The 26,219-nt window shown below is 36.7% G+C and overlaps 1 protein-coding gene across 8 annotated transcripts in view; it reads left to right on the top strand.

The window, feature by feature from the left end:
• Positions 1–26,219, top strand: part of megf11 (multiple EGF-like-domains 11) — a 107,804-nt gene that overhangs the window by 24,730 nt on the left and 56,855 nt on the right. For 5 of the 8 annotated variants that reach the window (XM_017305510.1, XM_008412215.2, XM_017305511.1 and 2 more), the window contains 5 exons: positions 1,809–1,923; positions 4,121–4,222; positions 4,633–4,733; positions 13,128–13,220; positions 13,376–13,396. In XM_017305510.1, the coding sequence (XP_017160999.1) occupies positions 1,817–1,923; positions 4,121–4,222; positions 4,633–4,733; positions 13,128–13,220; positions 13,376–13,396 (424 nt within the window). In that variant the 5' untranslated portion in view covers positions 1,809–1,816. The remainder of the gene's footprint in view (positions 1–1,808; positions 1,924–4,120; positions 4,223–4,632; positions 4,734–13,127; positions 13,221–13,375; positions 13,397–26,219) is intronic. The other 3 variants (XM_008412216.2, XM_008412213.2, XM_008412212.2) reach the window with 1 other exon arrangement.

Below are 26,219 nucleotides of genomic sequence, written 5' to 3'. Positions count from 1 at the left end.
CACACACACACACACACACACACACACACCTAGGGACAATTTGGAGAGGCCAATTAACCTGACAGTCATGTTTTTGGACTGTGGGAGGAAACCGGAGTACCCGGAGAAAACAAATGCATGCACGGAGAACATGCAAACTCCATGCAGAAAGACCCGGGCCGGGAATCGAACCCAGAACCTTCTTGCTGCAAGGCAACAGCTCTAAAACTGTGCCACTGTGCAGTCATGACTTTTTATGTAGTTTTAAAATAATTTTGTTTTTCTGCTTTACTGCTTTCTTCTTGTTAGTCTCTGGCTGATGGAGTCTGCCGAGAACTGCCAAAATTAATGGCTTCCACTGGATTGTGGCTTGTCATTTACATTATGGCCCTATCTGAATTTGTGCTCAGCTTTATTGTCAATGTTCAATGTTTAGTCCATATCGCCCTCCACCAAAAATGTCAACTAACTAATTAGGTTTTAACTCCTCTTGGACTCAAAACATATTCTCTTTTCAGAAATGTTCTTCCACTTGTTTGTGAAAACTTTGCTTATTTATCCAAAAAAATCAGGTGGCTATGTGACAGTGCTATACTTGCTGCTTACTTGAAGATTGTCAAGTGCTTAAATTTTTTATTTATTTTTTAACAACGAAGAACAGTGGAAATACAATTTCACAGAAGCACAAAATGATATGGATGGCGTGGAGAGTTGGAAAAAAAATCATTTTTGGTATGACATCACCACCGGCAGTTTAGGAGTCTTGAGTCTTAAAGTAGTCTTGAATTTGTACTGAATTTGAATTTCCCTGCATGTACGGTATGCATGAGTCCGAGTTGTCGTGCGGCACATTTTCAAGTTTATGTTTTATAAATCACAGCCTTAGTGCAGAAAGGGACGTATGCAAGTTTCCGGCACCGTTTTGTGTGTCCATCAGCTTTATAAATGAGACCCCTGGTCTTCTTCATAACCCACTTCCACATACTTCAAGATTTATTAAGCAACCACTGCATTTTCAACATATGGTTTGGGGGCCTTTCTGCAGTCATACAGAGTACAAAGAAACTCTTGTGAGGAACAGATGTGAATTAATAATGGAAATATAATACGCAATATATTTTTATATATGTTTTATGTAGCAATACTTAATTTTGCAAACGAACACCCACTACCATGTTTCTGTACCACATGCACATAAAGGGGATGTTTGTTTGTTGCAAGTGTAAATTTTATCCTGTGAAATTGAGATTCATCAGAAAATATCAACATGAACTGAAAAACCTACTGTGACATTTTGTTTTATGCAGGTTGATTTAATACATGAGTTTGATTAATTTTTATTTTTAGTCTGGATATCTTGCTTAAAGCAACTTGTAATATCTATTGTTCTGAGCTCTTCTTCATTTTGTTAGTATTGTGAAAATCTAATAGTTATTTTCATGTATCAGTTTTAAGCAATGTTACTGTGTTGACTGTATAATGTGTGGTATGAAGGCATGGTAAATGTTTTACCTCAGTCTCACAAACACTGTGCACCAAGTCATCTACTTAAAAAAATTGTCCAATGTCTAACGATGACCGAAGCTATTTTTCACTGAATTATGTCCAGATTTTCCCTCCAGTCATTTAGATTTTCCTTGCACTTAAAATATGAGCTTGCATAGGGATATAAAACAAGTGAACTGAAAACTATTACCAAAATTAAAGGTACTCACATTTTCAAAACTACCATATTGTAAGTGGGGCTATGAACATTTGCGGTATAGACTCTGTTTAAGTGTTAATCTCTAAATCAATATTATGTTTTCCTTTCCTTTTTTTCCTCTCAGAGAGAAGGATGGGGTCATCGGTTGTCCGTCTGGCTTGGTTCCTCGTTCTTGGCTTCACCACTAGTGCATTAAGTCTCAACCCTGATGACCCCAATGTCTGCAGCCACTGGGAGAGGTGAGAATAGTTTTCTTGTCAAAAGCGTGTGTATACTCTGTTAGTTTGCTGAAATCTAAGAGTCAGACTGGACCTTTCAATTTACTATACATCCTTCAATCTACCTAAGTCCGTACAGCAGTATTGACCTCACACAGCTGAAGACAGGGATGGGAAGAGTTTAAAGCGTCAAATGAAATATGCAGACAGATTGATCAGTATAAATTCATCCCAATCAATCATGACAGCCAAAGTGCCTGAATAATAATGAGCTGTGCTGGGCAGTGTCACTTGTGAGAAATAAGCAGCAATAATTTCTGTCCTTAAGGCGCAGGGCGGAACGAAAACTGGGAAGATGTATTATTGGGATGATTGCCCGACCAAGGTGAGGGTACTTAGGCATTGTGGTTCCACCTTGTTGGCATCAGAATGAATTTCCTAAGTGGGCTTTGTCTGTGGCTTTAAGGTCCTCCAATATCCTCAGGCATTGGTTGCAAACATCATAAAAATTGACTTTCTTTGCATATCAAAGTTATTACTATACTTTCAGTTTGGATGTCTCAGGTTCTGTGCTCAAACAAGGATAAAAGGCAGCTATTACTTTCATTTTGACTGCAACAAAGTTTGTATGGATAAATGCTTTATTCAGATTAAACATAGAAAGTATAAAAGTAAAAAAAAAATCTTAAAAAAGAAATGTAAGACATAACAATATTACATTTAAATTGTTGCTATTGTATTTTTTGGACTATAAGCCGCTACTTTTTTCCCACGCTTTGAACCATGCGGCTTTTTTTTATTTAACTTTTTTTTATTTTTATTAATGAACATCTTTGTTTACAAGTACAAAGAAAAACATAGAAACAGAACACAATATGCGGCTTATAGCCTGGTGCTGCTTTTTTGTGGATTTTTCTTCCACCACCAGGGGGCTCTTTAGCAGGAAGTGAATCATTGGAAGTCAAAATTGGAAATCAAAGAAGAAAGTGATCATTTTAATTTAGAGCAAGCATATGCTAGCAGCAGGCACGTCTGAGAAATGTTTTCAAACTCATACCTCGGCATCATGGAAACCACATGAAGAAGTTCGTATGATGCCGCTTCTAAGTTGAAGGCTATCGATCTGTTTTTTTTTTATTAGTTTACTTTCTCTCCTTATTGGCTTGCATATCTACTTCACTGTAAACCTTGCCAGTCTCCACCGTTTTTCTTTGGACTGTCTACATCTCAATCTCTTCTCAGCTCTGTACACAAGGTGCCCTGAGTAGGCCACTTCTTCCACTGGCGTACGCACCCCACTATCTGAAGAGTCTTGCTTTAATGCAATTGAAGATAATAAACAATTATTGAATAATTGCATATTCTGTAAAGAAGTGTGCAGTTCAATTTTGAATATATATAGATAATCTTTACTGCACTAAAATGTGAATAACATTGTTTTGACAAATTTACTTTTTCTTAATTAATTGCAACAAACTACTTTTTAGTTCATTTGTTTGCTTCACAATTGAGATTTTTACCCCCCCCCCCCCAAAATTAAAGCACATTAGCTGGCTAATTTTGTTTACTTTGAATACAACAGTTAACATTTGAATAAATACTTTGTCTGTTTTTTTTTTTTTTACAGTGAGACTCATCAAGGCATTTTACTATTCTAATCATGATTTCAATATTGCCTTTTCAATATTGATTTAATTGTGATATTCTTTTCCCCATAATCAAGCAGCCCTAGTTTGTACATATTTATGTAGCTTTGTAAACACCATTCTGAATCTTCTTGTGAAGCAACAATACTAACTGCTACCCCTTCATATTGGCCTATGCAGATAAATTTCAGAAGGCTGTTTACAAAGCCACAGTTGCCATGTTTTTCTCACCCATATTTGGATCCCCAATCTCCAACATCATCATGCATGTTAGGTTATTTGCTGATTACTAACCAACTGCAGAAATGAATGTTCATCTGTTTATCTTGTTGATGGACTGTCATTTGGCCTAGGGTACATGTCTTTTGAATAGCAGCTGTTAGGTTGGGCTTTAGACAAACGTGACCTTGCTTAAGACGAACTGGCTTGATAAATAAATGGATTTTCACTTGGTAATAGCTGCACATTTAACTGCAGTTTTTCTTTACTAGTGTAAATTTTCTTCAAAACTTTATGCTACTACACAGTGCAGTCCTTTGTGTCACAACTGTCTTTATATGTTTGTCTTTCAGCTATGCAGTGACCGTCCAGGAGTCCTACGCTCACCCATTTGACCAGATCTATTACACAAGGTGCACAGACATCCTAAACTGGTTTAAATGCACCAGGCATAGGTAAGTTTAGAGAAAAAAAAGTTTACTATTTCTCAGTTGCTGGAGCTCTATTTGACCAAAAATTAGAACCAAGTCTAAAAAAGCTAAAATGAATGTTTTTGTTCAGGTGTCTGGCTGAGAAAAGGTCAGATACCTTAGGTGGTAATCATCCTGTTTTGAAGATGTTGCTCTGTTTGGGATTCTGAAAGTGCAAAAGGCAGACTCTTCTTGTGAACACTGGCTTGTATGTAGAAAACGTAATTCCTATAATTTTGACCCGTCCTCAGCTTAATATTCTTGTGTTTTTCTCTAGTATTTTGTCGTGTATGAGTAAATATCAAGTAACGTTTACCTTCTATATGTTTCCTGACCTTCAGATAGGGGACTTTTTTCTGTATCATGCAGCTGTCTCTGTGTGTCTAATTTTCCAGGATCAGCTATAAGACGGCTTACCGGCGGGGAGTAAGGACCATGTATAGGCGCCGCTCACAGTGTTGCCCTGGTTACTTTGAAAGCGGAGACTTGTGTGTTCGTGAGTGTCTTTATTTCCTGACTCCTTTGTCCTTCTTATGACATTTCATGTTACATTTTATACCTCCTTAGAAAAAGAGTAAATACTATAACCGATGGTGACTGCTAGTAGTGCGCAGATAAAACCTACCAGACCGCAGCTTCCTTCTAATTCTGTTTAGCATGCTATAAGATCTCATTTCCCACTAATATGAAATAATTTATTTGAAATGATCAAGTTTGATTTGATTTAGCATAGTTCTTAAAGATTGCACATTGTTTCATAACCCCAGCCTGCCAAAAGCTTTACTATATGAACAAGTGCATTTTAATTGAAGTTGTTTAACAATGACAAAAATTAACGACCCGAGACGTAGCTGGTTAGAAGCTGGAGAGGCATAGCTCCCAATACTTGAATTGCTGCAAAATTCAATAACTTGAGAAGAGCACGGCCCTAAAAGTTAAGAGTATAGCAGCATCCTGATAACAATCCTTCACTGTCATTTTTATGACTTCATTATTGGTCATTGAGTTCTATTTCTACTCTCTCACATCAAACTGAATCTCTTTGCATGCAAGTCAAATAAAGACAGAAGACGTTGCAGTTGCCTCTGAGAGTTATGTTTTTGATATCCTCGCCTCACCTTATGTTTTATTCTCTTAAGATAAGTTTTGAATTAGAATTACTCTAATACTTTCCTACATCTTTTGCAGCTTGAGGGGCTTTCTGGTACAATGACTGCAGCCGTGTGGGTTTGCTCTTTGACCACGGCTGAGCTTGTCCTTGTCAAGGCTTTAATCGCCTCAGGGTAGCAGGTTCTCAGGAAGCCAGCCAGCAGAGAATGCAAGCGGGTGTGATTATATGGTGGTCTTAAGGAGTGAGGTGCAGACTGATCAATAATGCATTCATTAGGCATTTAAGTGACAGCACAGGCATTTGTTTATTAATGGGCTTTTCGGGGTGTTAAACAGGGGAATCTGCAAACTAAGATTGTGCATCTAGAATTGGCCCCACTCTTTACATGTTTCGCTTACATATTATAGCTGCATGAATACTTACCCCTTTAATCCAATGAGGTGCAGTGGGGAAATTGAGTTGATAGAGGTCAGGAGAGCAGGTTTGCTTTCTGCTACCTTTGCAAAATGGTCCCTTTTAATCCCTCCTCACTTACAACCAGGATTAAATTACTTGTTTTCCTTAGGCAGTGATATAACAAGAAATTATTGGGTACCTTTGCCTTGGAATGAAACAATACTCTTTTGTTTATTTTCACAGTCTGAATCCAATATTCTGTATGCCCCTATCTGGACTCAGGGTTTTTTACATAGAGGCCATTTCACCCATTTCCTCTGCCATTAAGCCCTAGCCCTCATTTTTTTCATTCAGAGGTAGAGCGAGTTGATATTATAATGTAGGGTGAGATCCAAAATGGTTGTGCTATATTGGTCTTTAAATGAAACTTTTTCTGAATGAGGTAAAACAACCAAACTTGCCTTCAAACAAACATGAATGGTTTTTTTTCACACTGTAAACGCCAATGTTCACTGTAAAGTCTAGTTTGATGTATTTTGCTAGTCTAACAATAACACAATAGCTTGCAGTGATTATATGTTTTAAAATATTACATGTTATATTCTTTAACAAGTAATAAATAAATACATATCCTCAAATTAAAGAATAATCCCTATGAAAACATTAAAACAATTAATTCAGAAAGAAATATATGTTTTATTTCTCTCCCATAAAAATATTAGTGTCACAACCATTGGAATATTCTATTCTATTCTATTCTATTCTATTCTATTCTATTCTATTCTATTCTATTCTATTTTGGTGTGTTCTCTCTTGTACATTTGTTTGGTTGTGTATTAATGTTTTAGTTATTGCATAAATTAAATTGGCAGTAACTGATGCTAAATATTTTAAATATTATCCATAAATAATATTAAAAGTTTAGTTTTTTGTTTGTTTGTTTCACAAATATTAATCCCATCATTTAGATTTAGACTTATTCTGATGAAGGTCCAGTCTCATACTTTGTCAAAGGCAATGCGATATATCTTATGTGTTTTTCTGGAGAATAGACTTAATATTCTGCTCAACACATGGGAAAATAGGCTAAGAAAGCTACTTCAGTGTTCTGACAATACGGCATCATATTATTCAGGAAGGAGGAGAAGCCGGTGTGTCTCTGAGATGAACATGTTTTCTAGCAAAACGTGCTCATCAATCCCAGAAGAAAAGCAAAAGACCTTGTACAGTTACTGCAAAGCTGCAAGGAGAGTAGCACTATCCACGGTGAAACAAGTTCTGTACTGGGATGGACTGAAAATTTTGTCAAAGAGTAAAAAGCCATCACTTTGCATCAGGGACTTATAGACTTGACAAAATAGACCTCATGGGGAAAGAATGTCATATGCAAATATTGAAGCAACATCTCAAAACATCCAAATGGGGGCTACAGCTCGGGTTGTCCAAATGGACAATAACCCCCAAAAACCTCCAAATTAGTTAAAAAGTTGCTGACGGTCAACAAGGTTAATGGTTTGGAGTGGCCGTCACAAAGCCCTGATCTCAGGCCTAGAGAAAGAAAGCAGAGCTGCTATGTGTGTGCAAGGCGGCCAAAACACTACCTGAATTACACAAAGTCTTTCAGACAGAATGGGCCAGATTTACCTCAGACTATTTTGAGAAGCTTATGGAAGGACTCCCAAAATGCTTCACCCAAGTCGTACATTTTAGAGGCAACTCTACTGTTTACGAAGGGAAATCTGTGTAAACTCCCAAGTTTGGACAAAATAAAAAGCCTTTAAAAACAGTCTAAAAAATTCTGTCTGATTATTCTGGCATTTGGAAAATTATTTAAAATATAACTGAGTTACAGCAGAGATTAAAGCAGAAAAAAATAGTCTGATTTAATGTCAGACAGTGAGAATACAATTATTGCATCTTTTTAAAAAAGCAATAAAAAGCAATATTTCCACCTTTAAACTGGTTTCAGTTGAACGGAATCCCTATCATTTTATTGTTATGTAAAGCACCATTAACACCATCAGCTGCAGTGCCAATGTGTAAAACAGAATTAGGTGTAAAGGGAAAAGGACAAAATCAGGTGCAGTTTCCATATTTTCTTTATTTAGCCTATTGCTCTTTGTCAAGTTTGTTTCACTAAAGCTAATAAGCTTAAGGATTGTTCCTATTAATTCTGCCTGTCATTTTTTCCTTTGTGGTCATGTGATGTAACATCGGTATTCCCATTAGCTTCAACAAGTTGCATCTAAACTAATCTGGGGATGTTGAGACCACCAAAACGACTACACAAACACACAGAATCAACACATTATCGTTAAAGATGTTCATCTTCTTTAGTCTGCTGTTTTGCATTATTCCATCATTTTTGTAAAGATTATTTAATTTTCTTAAGGCTCCTTCAGAGCAAGTTGAACTTTGATCTGCATCTCTTTAATTAGAACTCTTAAGTTTCCAGCGAGAGGCCTTTATTATTTCTTTGACCTTTGATCTGTTGTAAGTCATTACCTTAATATGTTACCAGCGTATGAAGAAAATGTGAAGAACTCATTTCCCTTCTAATAAGCATGATTATTACAGTTGTGCATGAAGAAGTGAGAGGAGCTCGCTAATGACAAGAGCTTATAATATCTTCAGAGGCTTTGCGGAGTTTCTTCTCCCTATTTTTACAAGGCATTAAGTCCAGATGACTCCTGCATGACTCTTCCCTGTCCATTGCTGGAACATAATTTTTAAATGACTTTGTCTGTGGAGCGAGTTGAGTTTAAAATAGTTAGGTATTTGCATTTTTATGAGTTGAAAGGTAATTAGATTCTCATCAGAAAACTGATCCTGTACGTTAAATGACTTATTTATTTTGCATTTGTTGCTTTTTATTCACACGGTAGGGCATTTACTTACAGAGAAAAAGGTGACAACCCCCTTTCTCCCCTCAAAAAAAAACCATTGTAATGTATTTAAATAAAAAGAAAAAAAAGGAATGTTCTTTCCAAGGTCTTAAACACAGAAATCTAATGGGGTTTTTCTCATGGATTGCAGCAAAAACACAAACAGGTAGAGACTGACAGGACATTGCAATAAGTTATAGTTAGACTAGGCAAAAGATATTAAATTTAATAACATTACATTGCAATCACCAATTAGCTCCATTGTTCCTTGTTCTGATAACAACTCTGCATAATGAGTTAGATTAGCCTTTTATCTAGATGAAAGACTCAATTTTCCAACAGATTCCTTAGACATGAGTTAGGCAGGGTGATTCATGAATTTCAATTAAAATGAAAGACCTACCTTCTACTTTATTATGCCTTCCCTTCAGTACACCGGTTCAGATCTCAAGAGAAGGGTGCGCTTTATCCTCTCTCCCCTAGTCAAAAAACTTCATTTCCATATTTCATTTTTTCTCTGGGATGTGACACATTTGCATGTCCCTGTTCTCGCTGATCAGAATTTGCTGATTGAAACTAAATGAAATCAACTCATCATGGTGACATTGAATTTGTCTCCTCTTCCCTTTGAATACTCTGCAGGCCGTGGACTCATTGATTACAGGTAGTCGATCTCGCCACTTTCGTCAGCAGAAATGTTGTAGCTCTTCCTCCTTTTCTTTTTGCTGGCTAAATCTAATTAGACAGTTTTCTGCTAGACTACTGATGCTCAGAAATCTGCCCTGAATTATCTTCCCATCTCTGGTTTAGCTTTTTTTTTTTTTTTTTTTTGCCACGGTGGCATTTCTGCGATTACTCGTGCTTGGTGGGTGTTTCAGATATGCTCGTCGTTTCCCTACCCTGCTGCTGCCGGTGGTGGATCCGAATCGAAGCCTGATTGAGTGGTGTTCTACAGCTCCTTCACTGACCTCTCAAACAATAGCCTGGGTGTCATAATTTTGCACAGAAGGAAGCTAAATTACTTCCAGTTCTTTTGACCAAAGCACAGCAGAAAAACCTGAGAGGAAAACGAGCAGAAGTTGCAGGAAGTGTTTTATGAGGTCTGATCAGTTAAGGGGACAGGCTGTCTGCTCCGCTGCCCTTGGATTGTGTATCATCCCTCCACAGGCCATGTTAGTGGACCGCTGATTCCCATCAGGCAGGGGTTCTCTCTCGTCGTATTTGCCTGCTCCTCTCCTTCCCCAGATAAGAGCGAGCTTCTCTTAACCCCGCTGGCCAGATGACCTTGGCTGCCACAGATTTATTCATGCTAAGTAGCTAGTTTGCGATATTATTCCTTTTTGGTTTGAAATGTGGTGCCACAAAAAAAGAAGAAAAGGGGAAAAGAAATGAAAAGAAATGAAAAGAAAAGAAAGAACAAAGAAAAACACCTCATATAGGTTCCTTTTTGTATCCACTCTAAAGAAAAGAAAACCATCCAGTTGGTGAAAACACTTCCAGGAATACTAATGCCCACCTGATCAATCTGGTGTTGTGTAGCTCAATATAAATGATCAAGAAAACTGCAGACTTAGTAAACACTGCGGTCTACTTGCAACATTAAAGCTTTACTATATGACAGAGCATTAGAGGTGATTTACAGCTTGTTCTTTTGTAGCTCAGCCTGCTGATAACAACGTGTTCTGAAAAGTGACGTTTTCTGTCACTTGTGAGTCAAACTAATATACCAACTAAGAAAAACAAGTCACGTGTTTGATGAACTGAATATAAATATGCTGGTTTGACGCAAGTATATTGACTTTAAGGACATTAAAGTGATTTCATCATGTTGGGTTTTATGTTTTTCTAACACTCAGCTGTAAATGCAAATATAAAACATACAGCTTAAATGATTTTTCAAAAACCATCAACTGTGTCAACAAGATTTTCTCTTATTTTTCAAGGGTCAAAATTATATACAGGCTCAAACACATATCTTAGCTACTATTAATATTTGGAAAAATCTCTCCTTAGCAGCTCGAAAATCATTCATCTTCTTATCAAAAATGGTAGCATTTGTTTAAATCTTCTGGTTTGCTGGCTCTGACCTGTCTTTTAAATACATCCTTTAAAGTTTGTTTGCATTTCTTCCTTCTCTCTCTATGAGTTTAAATAAGTTGCTGTAAAAAGAATAGATTTCATTTTTCTCGTAGGTTATCCAATGTGTCTAAAATGGACATGTGTTTTGAATTCAGATTTGTGACATGTCCTTCAGTCCTCCAGTGAGCTTTGTGCTGAGTCAGAAAAAGGACGGAAGCACACAGAACAAAAATCTTATAACCAATCGATTCGGAGCAAGTTGGATCACCTTTCACCTTGCATTTAGTTGTAATAAATGCTTTTGTGCGTTGCAAGCCTTTTGATGCCTTTGCCTAATTTTTGTGTGCCTCTCTGGAAAGTTTGGCAAGATTTTTTTCTTTAACATTACTCTGTGTCTTTCTTAAAAGCCCCTTTTCTTCTTATCTAATGTGATGATCCAAAGTGAAAAACCACCAAAGCTTCCATCAACCTTGGCCAGATAAGCAAACTGCCGCCTCCTTGCCAAAGGATAGCCTGTGGGTCGGTTCGAACAGTTGTGCTGAGTAGAGAAACAGTACAGTGAAAACAGAACATGAACAGACCCAATCAGGCTCACTGAGAAATCAGACTATAATATCTGGACCTCATGCATTCTGCTTCCACCATCAGCTGAGAAACCGAGGTGTTAATAGGGCTGTAGTGATACAATAATCTCATGATACGATGCACAATATTCTGCTCACAATACGATATATATTGCAATATTCATCAAACGATACAATTCAATACACTTTGCAATTTTCTGAAAGATTTTAGAGGGACAGAGTGATTTTGGTGACATTTTGTGACTGTTATAGAGTTGGATTGAATTAATTTAACTGAAAACTGATTAAAAGCACCAACTACACAATACCTGGCTCTGGTTGGACACAGACTTAAAGTCGACAGCTGGACAAAATGAATCAAAGRAGTGGTGARAAAACATGTTTCTTTTAATTGAAACAGTACAAACTGTAGCTTACATGCACTTGTAAAGTAAATAAAGTGCACCAAGTACCCTGCTCTGAATAGTTTGATACCTTTTTAACCTTGACACTTAACATCTGAAGGAATCACTCTAAGCCTGATGACCTAATCACTCTCCCGGCGAAGCAAGCAGTGAGTGAACAAGGTGACAGTTGGATGTTACTATACTTGCGGATGAATATCGATTTTTTTCTAGGAAAGAAAATGTCGATATATATCGCAAAATCGATATAATTACACAGCCATAGGTGTCAAGGTGTTTTTAACTTTAAATTCTTGCCTTTTTTTGTTTATGCCCAAACCTTTTCACCTCAAATTACTGTTAGAAGTGATAACATTATTGTAATATTATCAAAAAAAAAAAAAAACAGCATAGCACTTAACAGACGATGCTTAGATTTAAGTCTGTTGTTTTAGAGTGCTGTCATCTGTTGGTGTAACATATTATCAGACCTCAGTGACTTAATAGCCTAATAAGCAGATGAGGAAGATTGTCTCTGTTCTTGAGACTGTTCTGGAGCCCCAAGAGCTGATTAGGCAAAAAAGGGACATTTCATATTATTATGAACACAAGAACCAGACAATCTTGATCATCCATTTCACAACAGCAGTGTCCCCAGTCAGTGGTTTCACATCTGCTGCAGCACAAACTGCTACATAAGATTTAATTTAATTGAATTAAGCTGAAATCATTATTGCCCTGCGACAGACTGGCGACCTGTCCAGGGTGTACCCCGCCTCTCGTCCGGAACGTTAGCTGGAGATGGGCACCAGCATCTCCCGACCCCATTGGGGACAAGGGTGTAAGAAAATGGATGGATAGATGGATGAAATCATTATATTTCTTTAAAGTCCAGAGAGAGACTAAGAAAACCTTTAACAGCCAACCTTAGAAAAACATCTTAAAATATTTGAAACACTCAGTGTAAATGTCAGAATTTGTGTGATTTATTGTGATTATTGTTTTGTTTTTTTTTATCCCTTTTACGTGAAGTATTTGGAAATTGACAGTAGTGTGAATATCACGTAAGGTTATAAATTAAACCTAGAATCCCCTTGCTTCTTTTACATCTATTCTAAAAATCCTTCCCAGGAATAGGTAGTGATTCATACTTCAAAATTAATTGTTGATAGATTTTTTGACAGATTATGAAAGTACTTACATACTTAAGAATTTGAACAAGTTGATTGTTGACACATTTATTAAAAATGTGATGTCAAGTACTGGAAATACATGGCAATCACGAGAGCCTAAATTAAGATTTATATCAGAGATGGAGGCATTAAGTCTCTAATTTTACTGGATGTTTTGCTTGAGCTGCATTTTAAGTATGCTACTTATATTTACCTACATGTTCATATGCATTAATTCACTAATAAATCGTACTGATGGGGAAATATGTTTGTGTCTCAGCTCTGTGTACGGAGGAGTGCATGCACGGTCGCTGCGTCTCTCCTGACACATGCCAGTGCGAGCCTGGATGGGGTGGACTGGACTGCTCCAGTGGTGAGTTCGCTTTCCCTCTAAACCTACAATTAGGCCCTTAGACACATTTGTTCCCAAATTGCTCTCACAGCCAGTAGGTCCATAAGACTTTGCTGTGAATCTGTTTTGCGTCCGTCTATCTCAAAGCTGCTCAGCTTTGTATCCTCTCTTCTTAGCAAGCACAGCCAATGGAACAGGTAAGTCACAATGAATTCATTCTCATTTGCTGGAAGTGGAAGTGATTTGTCTGATGAATCTAGCGGATGAATGGATGGTTGCACCTCTCTTGTGTTTACCTGACTCTCTGTTTTGGTCTTAATCATGATTAGACCAATGCCTGTGACTTGTTCAGATGATGGATCAGGGCCAAGCAGAAACAAGCCATTATGCTGGCCTCTCTGTTTGCTGGGCCTATACCTCGGCTACTGAAGCCTGATGGGAGGGTGGAATTGGGCAATCAGCTAAATGCTAGGGCAAAATCTATATTCTCCTTTCTCAAATTTATGTTTAGATAAAAACATGCATACAGGAATCTTATTTTTCACAACCATGACCCAGTAACTACTTTCTGCATCAACATTTCTGATCTTTAATTCATAACATTAACAGTTTACGCACCCCAGCCCCCTACCCTCACTCTGGTGTTGAACAGCCACTGCCTATTGCTTATTTAGAAATGAGTAATGTCAGATAAAATCATATCAGTAGTGCGACTGTATAGATCTATGAGTTTTCATTACCAAGAGAGCCATTCACTGATTAGCAGCTGTGTGTAAATCAGCCACTCTTCGTGTTGCCTCAGCCTGCTGCAGGTAGATTCATGGTCGTCCATGACAACCCTGAGCTGTTTGCTGCTGCTCCCTCTTCTAGGCTGGTGAGGGTCCAGCAAAGAGGATTTGAGGGTTTAGGGCCCTCGGGGGACTCTAGTCCCACTCTTGGTTAGTTACGAGTGCAGCCATGTGTGTGCTTTTTCCCCCGGTCTTCCAGGTGCTTATCTGATCCACCTTGTTAAAACAGACTTGATGATTGAGACAGAGGCATTATTCATAATTTCATATTTCCATACTAGGCATGATTCCAGACTTTTTCATTTATGAGCCTTCATCTGCAGAAATTAGGAATGCGTGCCAATTCTTAAATTAAATCTGCCCTCCTTTTTCCTTTATGTAAATGGTTCAGCGTGCTTTCTTGTCTGTCACTGTAACTGTAAATTATATTTCCACTAATGCACAGATAGGGGATGTAAGTATATAAAGTATATAAAGAGAAATAACTAATATTAAAATATAATAAAGTGAGTGCTTTATTAATAACAATAAAGTCAATGCTAATATAGATTATTATTTATTTAGCATTATTATCAAAAAGCAAAGGTCAACAACACAGAATCGACCCTGTGGTTTATTGGCTCTTTATTTCATCACTATTCTACTTGGGTTCTTTTGTTTGTTTGTTCTCACTTAAAGTGAAGCAGAGGGAAGGATGTGCTGGTCACATGACGGAGGTTGTGTGAATGATGTGATAAAAAAAGTGTGTCGCCCAGTGCTTGGAGATGAAGAGCCGCCGTGGGATGCTCTGCGGCCTAAAGCTGAAGTGACAGGCTTTCAGCAAGTGATCTGGAACTGGATCAAAGGCTCGGGCTGAGTTTCTGGTGCAGCACCCACCAGCAAGGAGTTTTCTATGTGGGTCAGGTAGTGAAAAATAAAGAATCGGTGGACAGTAGGAACAGGAGCAGAAGGAGATCAGGTGGGAAAGATTCAGTTAATTGTTTTTGGTAAAGAAGATTTTGCTTGTTGTTTTGGGGGTTTTCTTTTTCCGCCTGCTAGTGTCCACCCACAGTATCAAGCAAACACTTCATCCTTTTCTTCCGCCTTGAGGGGTAGGCCCACTGAGACTTGATTTACCCTGTGACCTGCCTGGACCCCGAGGAGTCTCTGTTTCAATTCTGATGCATAAAGCAGCTAAACAGGATGTAGACTTCTGTTTGAAGACGCAGTCTTGCTCTACATCTGTTAGTGTGAATTTGGAGCATTCAGATTTGCGTTTTCTCCAAAGACTGATGAATGATTAATTGTTGCTGTTGGGTATTTTGATAACTCTAATTCCTGTGTGTTGTGGTTGTGGAATGAGCTTCTGAACATTTTTTCTCTAATGTCTTGAATCTACTTTTTTTTTTTCCTTTTTTGCCTTCAGTTCAACATTTAGATGCATAAAAAGAGTGCTATATACTGTATACAATGCTTTGCAAAAGCATTCATATGCCTTGAACCTTTTTCATTTGTTCATGTTCCAACCACAAAGTTTAATGCTTTTCACTGGGGTTTATGTGAAAGACCAGCACAAAGTAGTGCACAGTAGTGAAGTGGAAGAAAATGGAAACATGGTTAATGAAGGTATTTTTTTTATAGAATTTTGTTTTGAAATCTGAAAAGTTGTCCTCAGAAGACACCTATCTACGATGTAGTTCACCAATGTCTAATTTAATGGTACTATAAATAAAGGTTATAAAATTACCATTTATCTTTGAAAATCTCTTGGAACACTGTTCAATTCATCATCCAAAATAGGAAAGAAAATGACTGAAAAAGTGCCAAGACATTAGAATCTGTTGATAGATACAAGCCTTGAGACCAAACCCAAACCTTCTGGTTTGCATACAAATCGGCATGTTGTAGCAAACTAACACTGCGCATTAACCTGAAAACACCATTCCCTTCAGGAAACACAGTGGAGGGATCATGCTTTGAGGATGCTTTTTTCCCGCAGGGACCAGGAAGCTGATCAGAGAAAAGACAGTCAAGTTTAGACTTAAATCTAAATGAGTATCTGTGGCAAGACTTGAAAACTGATGTTCACAGATGCTGTCCATCTAATCAGACTGGGATGTTTTACAAAGGATACTGGGCAAACCTACAATCTCTAAACTGGTAGAAACATGCCTAGACTTGCAGCAGGAAGTACAGTGAAAAAGCAGTTTTATTTTAATTCAGGTAACAACTATGCCCTTTTTTGTTTTGGTGTATTACATAAAATCCCACAAAATACACTGCAACTTGTGGTTGTAACATCCCGAAATACTAAACATTTCAAAGGATATAAATGCTTTTTTGCCTAGCGTCTCTGTTCATGTTTTTGTTTTCTTATGCTTGATGTCTTCTTACCTGTTTGCCTTCTCTTTCTGTATTAAATAGCAATGTTTCTCTCCATCATTGTGTTTACATTGTTTTGGATGTTGCTTTCTTTTCCTTATAATTCGTAATAGGATTTTTACCATGTAAAAAATGGATGAAAAACAATTTAAACTCATTAGACCGGGAATGGCAGCAATTTTAGCGCAAGCTTTTCGGTTAAATGGAGCTCTGCTTATGAAAGTGAGCAGTGTGTCTTTAGTAATTTTAGTCTGCTGACGTGTTGTGCATGGATTTGAGAACCTAGTCATATTATTGGCTGATGTCTGCAGCAAAAGCAGTATGTGCTGGTGTGAAAAGAACCACTCAGAATGAGCGTGAAATCCAATCTTTGTATGATATTATGAGTTTATTGAATGAAAACTATATAAACTTTCTCCACAGACCCTGTGAGTGTCTGTGGTTTAAAAGACATTCTTTTTTTTGCAGAGAAATAACTTAGTCCCTTTTTGCTTTCATTGCAGGCTCCTTTTCAACCCTTAGAGATTCAATACTGCCGATGAGTGTGTTTCACAAGGTCACTTTATACCACAGTAATTACAGTTTTCAAATAAAGAGAGTGATAAAGATAGATGTTGCATACACAAGGCATATTTAGCTATAAGTGCCATCACTTGGAAAACAAAAGGTCTAAATATCGTGTCTCCATCACAAAACAACATGTTCCCAAGGCACAGAGATGACAAATGTTCATAAATATGGAGCATGTAGTGCATCAGTCTTTTCTCTACACTGATTTTTCCTGCATCTACTGAGGTAGAAATGTTTGCAGAATTTATAATAATCAATAGTGTGAAGATAATCACCTGAAAAGCCACTGGAACACTTGAGATTTGTAAACCACAAAGCATCCCTTGTGCTTTTAAAAGAAATCTATCACACTTAATAGTCAGAGCTACTGTGTTTGGTCGGCCACAGTGCATGTGGTAACATATTCCTGCTCAATGTATTCAGATACAACCACAGCCACTGTTGTGTGTGCCGTACACGTGATTAACTGATAAATGTGGCCCATGAATGCATTTTTATGGGCTATTGCACCAGGTGGGATGGTATATTCTTCTTGTTTTATGTTAATTAAAAAGCAGAGTTTTCATCTTTAAGGCTGCAATAAACAATTTGTTTTGTTAGATTCCAAAATGTGGAGTTGCAGTGATACTGGTTGAGGACAGTCAGTAATGACAGGCTATATTTGAAGCTTCATTTATTCTCTTTGAACTGGTTTATATAGTGCCATGTAACAGCCTTAAACAATGCATATTATTGGGCTGTTCATGTAATACGGCATCACAGAGGAGCTCACGCTTGATTGGACAATGACAGTGTGGGGGCGGGGATTTGCAAAAGATCAATTGTGAAGGGGAAGAAAAAGAATATAGGGTTCACAAATACGTTTTTTGGGGGGGCGAAATCAAATCTATATAATCCCCATTAATATGTCACCCCCAATAAAATATATTTCAACCAATTTCTTATAGAAGTCAGCTGATTAAATGAGTAAATACAATCCACATGCAGGCACAAAGACCTGTCTGTCTCCTTCAAATTTACAAGCTGGATAAGAAGACAATTAATCAGAGAAGCAGCCCAGAAGCCCAAGCTAAGTCTGGAGGAGCTGCAAATATTCACAACTTAGGTAGCAGATTATGCTGTCAAGACAACAATTTGACTTCATACAGTGATAAAAAGAAAGCCATTGCTTGAAAAAAGAATTGACTAATTAAACAATATCATGAACACCAAGGAGCACAGCAGACAGGTCAGAGTTTAAAGTAAAAGCAAGGTTAGGTCGTGAAACAATTTCTCAAGATTCCCTCAGTTCAATGATATCAAAACACTTATATCATTACACTACAATCACATTCACAATTCACTCTTAGAATATCATAACAAAATGCAGTGAAGGAGAAATCTCATTGTTTTTCTTGAGAGATTGCTGTGATTGAGTTACCTCATTACTTTTTTTTTTGTCATGTTTTTTTTTCTTTTACATAGCTTTAATTTGTGTGACTGACTTGGCCAGCTCTCTTTTGTAAAATAAATATCTGATCTCAATAGGACTTTATGGTGAAGTGGGTTGAAAATTAATACCTTGTCCTGGTATTGGGTAGCAGGCTCAATTGTCTCAATTTAAACCCAATTTAACCTGCGGCAAGACTTGAAAATTGATGTTCATGGGAACTTGACTGAGTTTTACCTATTTTGCAAAAAAAAAAAAAGTGGGCAAAAGTTTCAGTTTGTAGATACGTAAAGCTTGTGGAGACATATTTCAAAAAACTTCTAGCTATAATTTAAGTGAAAAGTGGTTCTACGAAGAATGGACTCAGGGACTAAATACATATCTCTGTTTTGCTTAAACAAAAAGAAAAGAAAGAAAGAAATCTAAAACATTTAATCCTTTCACTGGCACTTTGCTAGTTTTATCACAATAAATTCTACTAAGACACATTGCAGTTTGTGGCTGCATCGTGACAAAATGTGAAAAAATTTAAGTAGTATGAATACTGTTTTCAAGGCACTTTATCTTCTTTAGACGATGTTGCATCAGTGAATAAAGACACAATATGAAAGGGTAATCAACCTGAAATGGCAATGTAAAGCTTGAGTTTGGCTTAAAAAAATCTCCCTTATGAAGCTTCACCAGAGGTATTCACACATTACTCTCAAGATTCATCTGAGCCAGATGCTTCCTCTCCAATTCCACTGCTTTGGGACATTGACATGCACCGCTGTCAAACTACCAAAGTCTAAATCAGCATCGGTTGTGACAGAGACGCACACAGATATACTCTTACTTGACACATCAGTCTAAATGTCACTTAACTTTGCTCTCAGAACGTCTCTCTTCATCAATCTAACCGACAGACAAATACAGTGTTTATGTGTATGTGTTTTTCTTCTTTTAGACATAGCCTCCATAGGAAAAATAAACAAGAAAAGTGAGCCTCCATCTTCACATCAGCTGTTGAAAAGGAAGTCTACATCGATTGAATTTCTGGTTATATAAGCACGTAAAGAGACACTTTGGGGAGAACTATGAATACTCTAAGTTTATCATTCTGAATGGGTTCCTTGCTGCTTGTAGCAGTCAATGCCAACTGCCTCGTTCATTTTGGTAGATCAAAGTATCCAGGCGATGGTATTTCTCTCAAGGGGGGAGGAAATGGACCAATCTATAGCTGCTGTTGCCTTTGTGTATGCCTCTGTATGTGTGTGTGGGTGTGTGTGTGTACTCCACTGACATGCTTTTGTGTGTCTGAGCATACTGCATTGGGCTTTCGAGGAGTGCAATTTATTTATTTATTTTTTATTGTACACTACAAAGTTGAGGCGTATTAAATTATTCCATACAATACAAACTTTATCAGTGGTTGCAAGTTAAGGTTTTCTTTGGTCTACATAAATTCAAATTCGCTCGTTGGATAGACCATTTGAAGTTGTGAGTTTTTCTTATAGCTTAATCTAGAAGAATCCTCTCCTACTAGCGGTGTTAAAATATATACCAGTCCACCACTTGTGTCTTACCTTAAGGTGTTAGCAAAGCTTGATAGTTTTAAATAAATCCCAATGAATCTAATAACTATATTAAGGTCTCTGGTTAGTTAAAACTGCTGTTCAAACTTTTTCACGCTAGACATATATCTTATGTTTTCATTTTGGTGTCAGAGAAGTTATTCAATGCTATAATGTCTTTTATTTTGCATGATGCATAATTTTCCTGTCAAGAAAAAATAATTTAAGGCTGAATTCAAATTTTTTATGACGGTGGTAGGAATTTGTCTCGTAATCGATGGGTTGCTGGTTTGAGCCCACGCTCCATCTCTCTGTCATTGTATCCTTGGACAAGACACTTAACTCGCCTTGCCAACTGGTGGTGGTTAGAAGCCCAGTGGCACCCTCACTTCTGTCACGTTGCTGTAGCTACAGTCCAGTAGCCTGCCACCATCAGTGTGTGAATATGTGTGTGAATGTATGAATGTAGTGTGAAGCACTTTGGTGTCCTCTGAACTTGATAAAGTGCAATACAAGTACAGGCCATTTACCATTTCCCCTATCTTTGAAAAATGAAGTGAATGGCAGGATGATTTTATCTTATTTAAGATGTAAATCTTGCTGTTTCATGCATGTGTTTTTACCTACATTTGTTTTGCAAAGGACCATTTGTTTACAAGTGAAAAATGCTGGTCTGAAATTTGCCAAGAGGATACATAATTTAAACTTATTTCAAATTGGGAATTCGACTAGTCCGTAGCCCGTGAAAGTCACAATCATTTCACCTCACTGTTTGCTTTTCAAAAACAACATCTTCTGTTAAGCAGAGTAGATTGAACAAAGTGGATGTCATGACTGTGCTTCTGTCAGTTTAAAGTTTCATGATCTGCCTCAGCCTGCCAGTCTGATCATTCTTTGCAGCTCTCATAGTGACTGATGAGTGGTGTAAATCACCATGCCGAGACTTCAACTGACTGATATTGAGTCTATCAGATAAAATAAAACATACACACCGAAGATGACAGCCGTCTTAACCGCTGATGACACACGCTCATGCACCCACACCAGTGTCCATAATGTATTTAATACTGCTGGATAAAAATGATTTTTCCTGACAATCACAGCCCTTTAATGGGGTTTTTGTCTGAGAACGACATGCATCATATGTCTTTATAATATTTTCTGTGCATATGGGCCTCGTTGGCAAAATATGCAGACTGACTTTGCTTGGCACTGAAATTTTTTTGCAGCATCCCATTAAGCAGGATTTATTATTCCTCAAGAACTCACTGCTCCATTACCTTTGGGAGACTGCTTAAAAGAAATGCATGTGGCTTTTTGTGCGAGTTCATGTACATGTATGTTGTTTTTACATAAAATACCTGCACTGAAAACTGGTGGACCTCACCGCATATTGTGATTATGTTCATAAGACCATGAAAAATACAGATCTGCTGGTCATTATCACTGTGTTTCTTATTATTAGCCTGTGTGAGGAAGTTATGGACTCTTGGAACAGGCTTCAGAGAGCCTGCTTAGATGGCTTGATTTAATAAGGACATTAAAAAGCCTTATCTTATGTCCTTAAGAGAAGGTCAGTGTGTCTAAAATAGCTGAAATGCTATGATAACAGTTTAGAGCGATAAGCTATCGCCTGAATACTAATGTAGAACAAAGCTGTTTTCACAGTCTGTAAGTCATGCTTGATTTGTGCTCCACTGCAGTATTTATAAAGTTTATTTCTAGCGATTCTTTTGATTTTCCTAAGTAATTCATATAGATGGCCTTTTCACACTTGAGCGTATTTTAGCCACAGTTAAATACATTAACAGAGCAGCTGGTAAAACTACTTCAAAATGTTTTAGAAACTTTACTTTTAATATTTATTCTTGTGAAATTTCTGAGAACAAAGTGCTATATATACTTTTCCAACAAGTCATCCAGATAGTATTTAGTTTTTTTTTTTTTTGTCTTTTGAGGTAGATTTAGCAAGCCGAAACCATCTGATTACATTTAGGCAACTGCAACATGGAATATGATTTTGAACCCGTTATTGGTCGTCTTGTCTTCCCAACTGATTAAGTATCAGCAACAATGGTATGTGTAAAATACAAGACACATTCACAAAAACCTAACTCATTTCACACACACCTATCATTCCTCAGCCTGATTAAGATCGTTTTAAACAATATAGAAATGTAGACAGTCAAAAATGAACCAGTTTTAGAATACAAATAATGTTTTAAATATCAATCAGTAAAAAAAAGTGAATCCTAAATCTTTTGTGTTGAGATAAGATTTAAAGTATAATTTAAATCATGAAGAGTGCCTGTTTGCTCACTGAGCCACAGCTGCAAAATACCAGCTAAAGAAAAAAAGGCATATTTAATCAACTGTATTTCATGCACTCTGCTTCCTATTTAGAAGATTGTCCTGTTTTTTTCTGGTTAGTTTGTTATTTTTTCTCTTTCTGGTGGAGGTTTCCTTCCCATCCCAATTTCCCACAGCGGTCTGTGTGCAGTGTTGAAACTAAAGATGGGCATTGTTTTATAATACAGCACTTGTATTAGCTAAGATTAGTGATTTGCTAAAGTGAGGAATGGAATGAAAAGCTAATTTTTAGATTAATCTTTCAGCTGCATTTGCAATTACTTTATTAATCAAATTTATTTTCACCCATCCAAAAAAAAAATTATTTTCTTGCCACAAACATAAAATGTTAAAGACTTTTTTATTTACTACTTAGCCATATTATGCTGCAAAGTGGTCAAATATATTTCCAATGTGGTAAGACTGAACTAGGAGCAAACACAAATAAGAGCGATTTCACTTATTAGTTCAACTCCAAAGGAAAACAAATCTGTTTACTATAACACACTCAAATATCAACTGTATTCATTAGCTGTGTGTGTTCTGAGAATTGATTCAATTGGATGTAGAAATTGGAAGTAAAAAATGTAGTACAATGACATCCTGTCTCTGCGAGCAGTACACAGTTAAAAAATGACGGGTTTTTTGTATGCTATTACTTTAACCAGCTACTCTGTTTAGAATCACCGTGTTAGAAAAGTTAATGCGAAGTTCGGTGCGACAAAAATAACATAAAAATGTTTTCTTCTATTTTCATAAGAAGATTTAGAATTTGAAATTGAATTTTTTACTTTGGGATTTTTAAAATTGATTTTACTTTTTTGCAACTATACCAGTGCTCACATTCTGCATTGATATTCTGCTGATTTAGCACCTTTCTTGTCAAGTGTGACATCTGAGGTTTATTTTCTGTTTAAAATAACATAATAACATTGTATAAAAGAACCATTTGTTCATATCTGACCTAAGATGCAGTCTCAGTTTTCTTGAAATGAAATCAAGCATAGCTAAATCAGAGAATAAGGATCATGTTTGTTTATTGTTATAAATAGTATCATTATTGTTGTTGTGGTTATTATTATTAATATTAATAATATTTTTGCAATTACTTCCAATGAATTAGCAATGGTTTTCAGCTCAAGCTGAAATCTCCTAAGGGTAGTATTCAAGAACTACACACAAATGTAGACTTTTTGCTGGCTCTGCCTTAAGGAGGTAAAAGTACATGCTAATATAAGGAAAAGGAAAATGTAAAACAAATTGATGAGCACAAGAATGGTTCAGTATCTTTCCTCAGGACATGTTGAGACTCGGAAGAGCTGAAAATTAAAACAAGACTTCAGATGTTGGAGGATCTGTCCTGAAAAAAGGTCATCCAATTAATTTTTTTAAAGCACTAACTGTTTTTTTTTTTGTTTTTTTTTTTTTGTTTTTTTCTGGTACACATCTTTGTCCTAGTGTAATGGTGTATATGCCACGGATTTCCTTTTTAGGACTTCCGCATTGTTTTGCCCATTAGAATGGTTCCGGTGCACAGGCAACAGTATGTTAACAGTGGCTCCTTGGTCGCTGCAGGACTATTAATGATGCCTATATAATTATTCAGACGTCCTGAAACGCTCCAACAACAACAAAGGATTTAAGCTGGATGTGTCAAAACTTCACAATAACTTCGAAGGTAAGTTAATAAATCGTTTCTATTCACCATAATGCCTCATATGTCTGACGTAGCTAACAGGGACAAGCTTACAAAGGTGCTATGTGAACATTAAGTGTTTTGATTATCTGTGCAGTGTTCAATCTACATATCTATGCTTTATAGATATGTATATATAGATTTATATCTGTCTTTATTGTGCCCAAGCTATCAGTCGAAGCTGAAGTTAGCTWCCGAATGTAGCATCTAATTCGGAAAATAGCTACCTTAATTTTTCACTATCTTCAGCTTTTTTAATGTGTTGTATTTTAAAAACTACAACACCTAGACATTTCAAACCTAACTAGATTATTCTGTACTAACAGCAGAATAAATAAAACATTTGTGAAACCTTCTAAWTGATTTGTGAAATTTGTAAAATGTCAATAATAGATTCCAGAACGCATTAGATCTGAATTATTAAATTGGCATCATTTGTTATTTTAACTTTCCGCTTTCTTTCTCTTTTTTATCTTTGTTATAGTTGGAGTTGTTTGATGGCTTCCTGGAGGGAGGGAGGCAACAAATTATTCCACTGAATGAAGCCTGTACAGCTTCCTTTTAACCTCCGTTGTCTTCCCATTTCTGACGCTGGATCTTCAATATCCTCAAGCTTTGAAATAGCAGGCAGCTACAAACCGTGTGTTAGCTGTAGTGGCTAAGTTTTGGCTACAGTCTGCTATCGCCTTGATATCAGCAGGAAAAGGAAAAAACTAAGCACTGAATGGCACTGGCTAATTACTGGACACAACGGCACACCACAAAACTAGATTGTTGTACCAGTAGCTCACAAATATTTTAAGTTTTGCGTCTTTTTCATGGTACAGATCTTGCAGCTTTGGCTAAAAACAATAGGAGCAAGCMGGACCCGGAACCAATCTATGTGGCATAAATTCAAACGGAAATACGTCACCACCTCTCGTGGCATATACCCCATTGTTCAACATTTAAACACATTACAATAAAACTCCATGGTTGAGTGTTCTACAGCTAAAATTTCCACAAGAAAATACTCAGGTTGCAGTGTTTCCCCGTTATTACTAAAACATAAACTTTGGAAAGTGAATGCATAGAAAATAAGAGACACACTGCCATTACCCCCATCAGAGTAACTATAATTTAAAAGTATAGCAGAGACAAAAGTGACAAGTGTATTAGCAGCAGATTTCAGGCTAGACAAGTAGCTAATACAACCTTGTTAGAGAGTTGTGCTACAATAAGCAAAATGGGAAGAAGTGACAATATTCTGCATCATTAACACATTTACTTGAAACTTATTTGATGAACGTTTATTGTGTACTTTTGTTTGATTTGCTTAATTTGAAACAACCTATTGTTTTAGTGAATAGCAACTTTACATTTATCTCACTACTAGCTGTGACTGTCATGGATTTACTTAACGATTTTTCAAAAGAAAACAAGTTTGTTGAAAAAAATCTTATTTAGAAATAATTGTTTTAAAAGCATGAAACCACTGATTTTAAACAGTGGCTGTGTTTTTTAATTCTTCATGTAGAGATAGGTTGTAACTAATTATATTAACTTGTGTAATGTTTTCATTAACACTTATTCTTTAAAGTGTTTATGTAATCATATTTCATGTATTTGCATGAAGAGTGTAAACTAAGGTGATTTGTCATATCTGGACATTGTAGGCAACCTTTCCATAATGTCACCATCTGGTTTTGTTCTATCAATAGTTTCCTGACCAGCTTGGGCTGAAAGTCCAAAAAAAGGTACACAATACAATAGTGCTCTAATTGGTCTAACAATTATTAGCAGAAAATAGGCTGGACTACTTTGTCATTAAAGACACTAAAAGCATTTTTTTATTAGCAAGAGAATCATCACTGAGTGACACTTTTTAAAATCTGAAGCAGTGGTGTGTGTGTGTATATCTGCGGCTTACATTGCATCTCTGAGTACAGTGTTCATGCAGTGGTCTTTTTAATACTTCCAGCTAAATATGTCATAACCTGTCATAGAACGTTTGACAGCATCAGCTGCATCCAAAAGCTACTGTCTGAGCTTCATTTGTTTGAGGTACATGTCCTTTTCTGCCTTTGAACAAAAATAAACGATTGTGATAGAGCCATTATAAATCAAATCAAGAACAGTAAAATATTGTTTTTATTTGTGAATTTCAAATTAAATACTGTCTCCCTCAATAGAAATTCTCAACATATATATTAAAAACCTTCCCATGTATTATTATGTTTGTTAAAAGTCTTAGGTGATGATACCTTCGAACCTTGACATTATGATAATTTTTGT

The sequence above is a fragment of the Poecilia reticulata genome, linkage group LG6 (assembly GCF_000633615.1).
Source record: "Poecilia reticulata strain Guanapo linkage group LG6, Guppy_female_1.0+MT, whole genome shotgun sequence".
NCBI classification, from domain to species: domain Eukaryota; kingdom Metazoa; phylum Chordata; class Actinopteri; order Cyprinodontiformes; family Poeciliidae; genus Poecilia; species Poecilia reticulata.
Note: the sequence above shows the minus strand (reverse complement) of the source record. Positions and strands in the feature narration are given on the sequence as shown.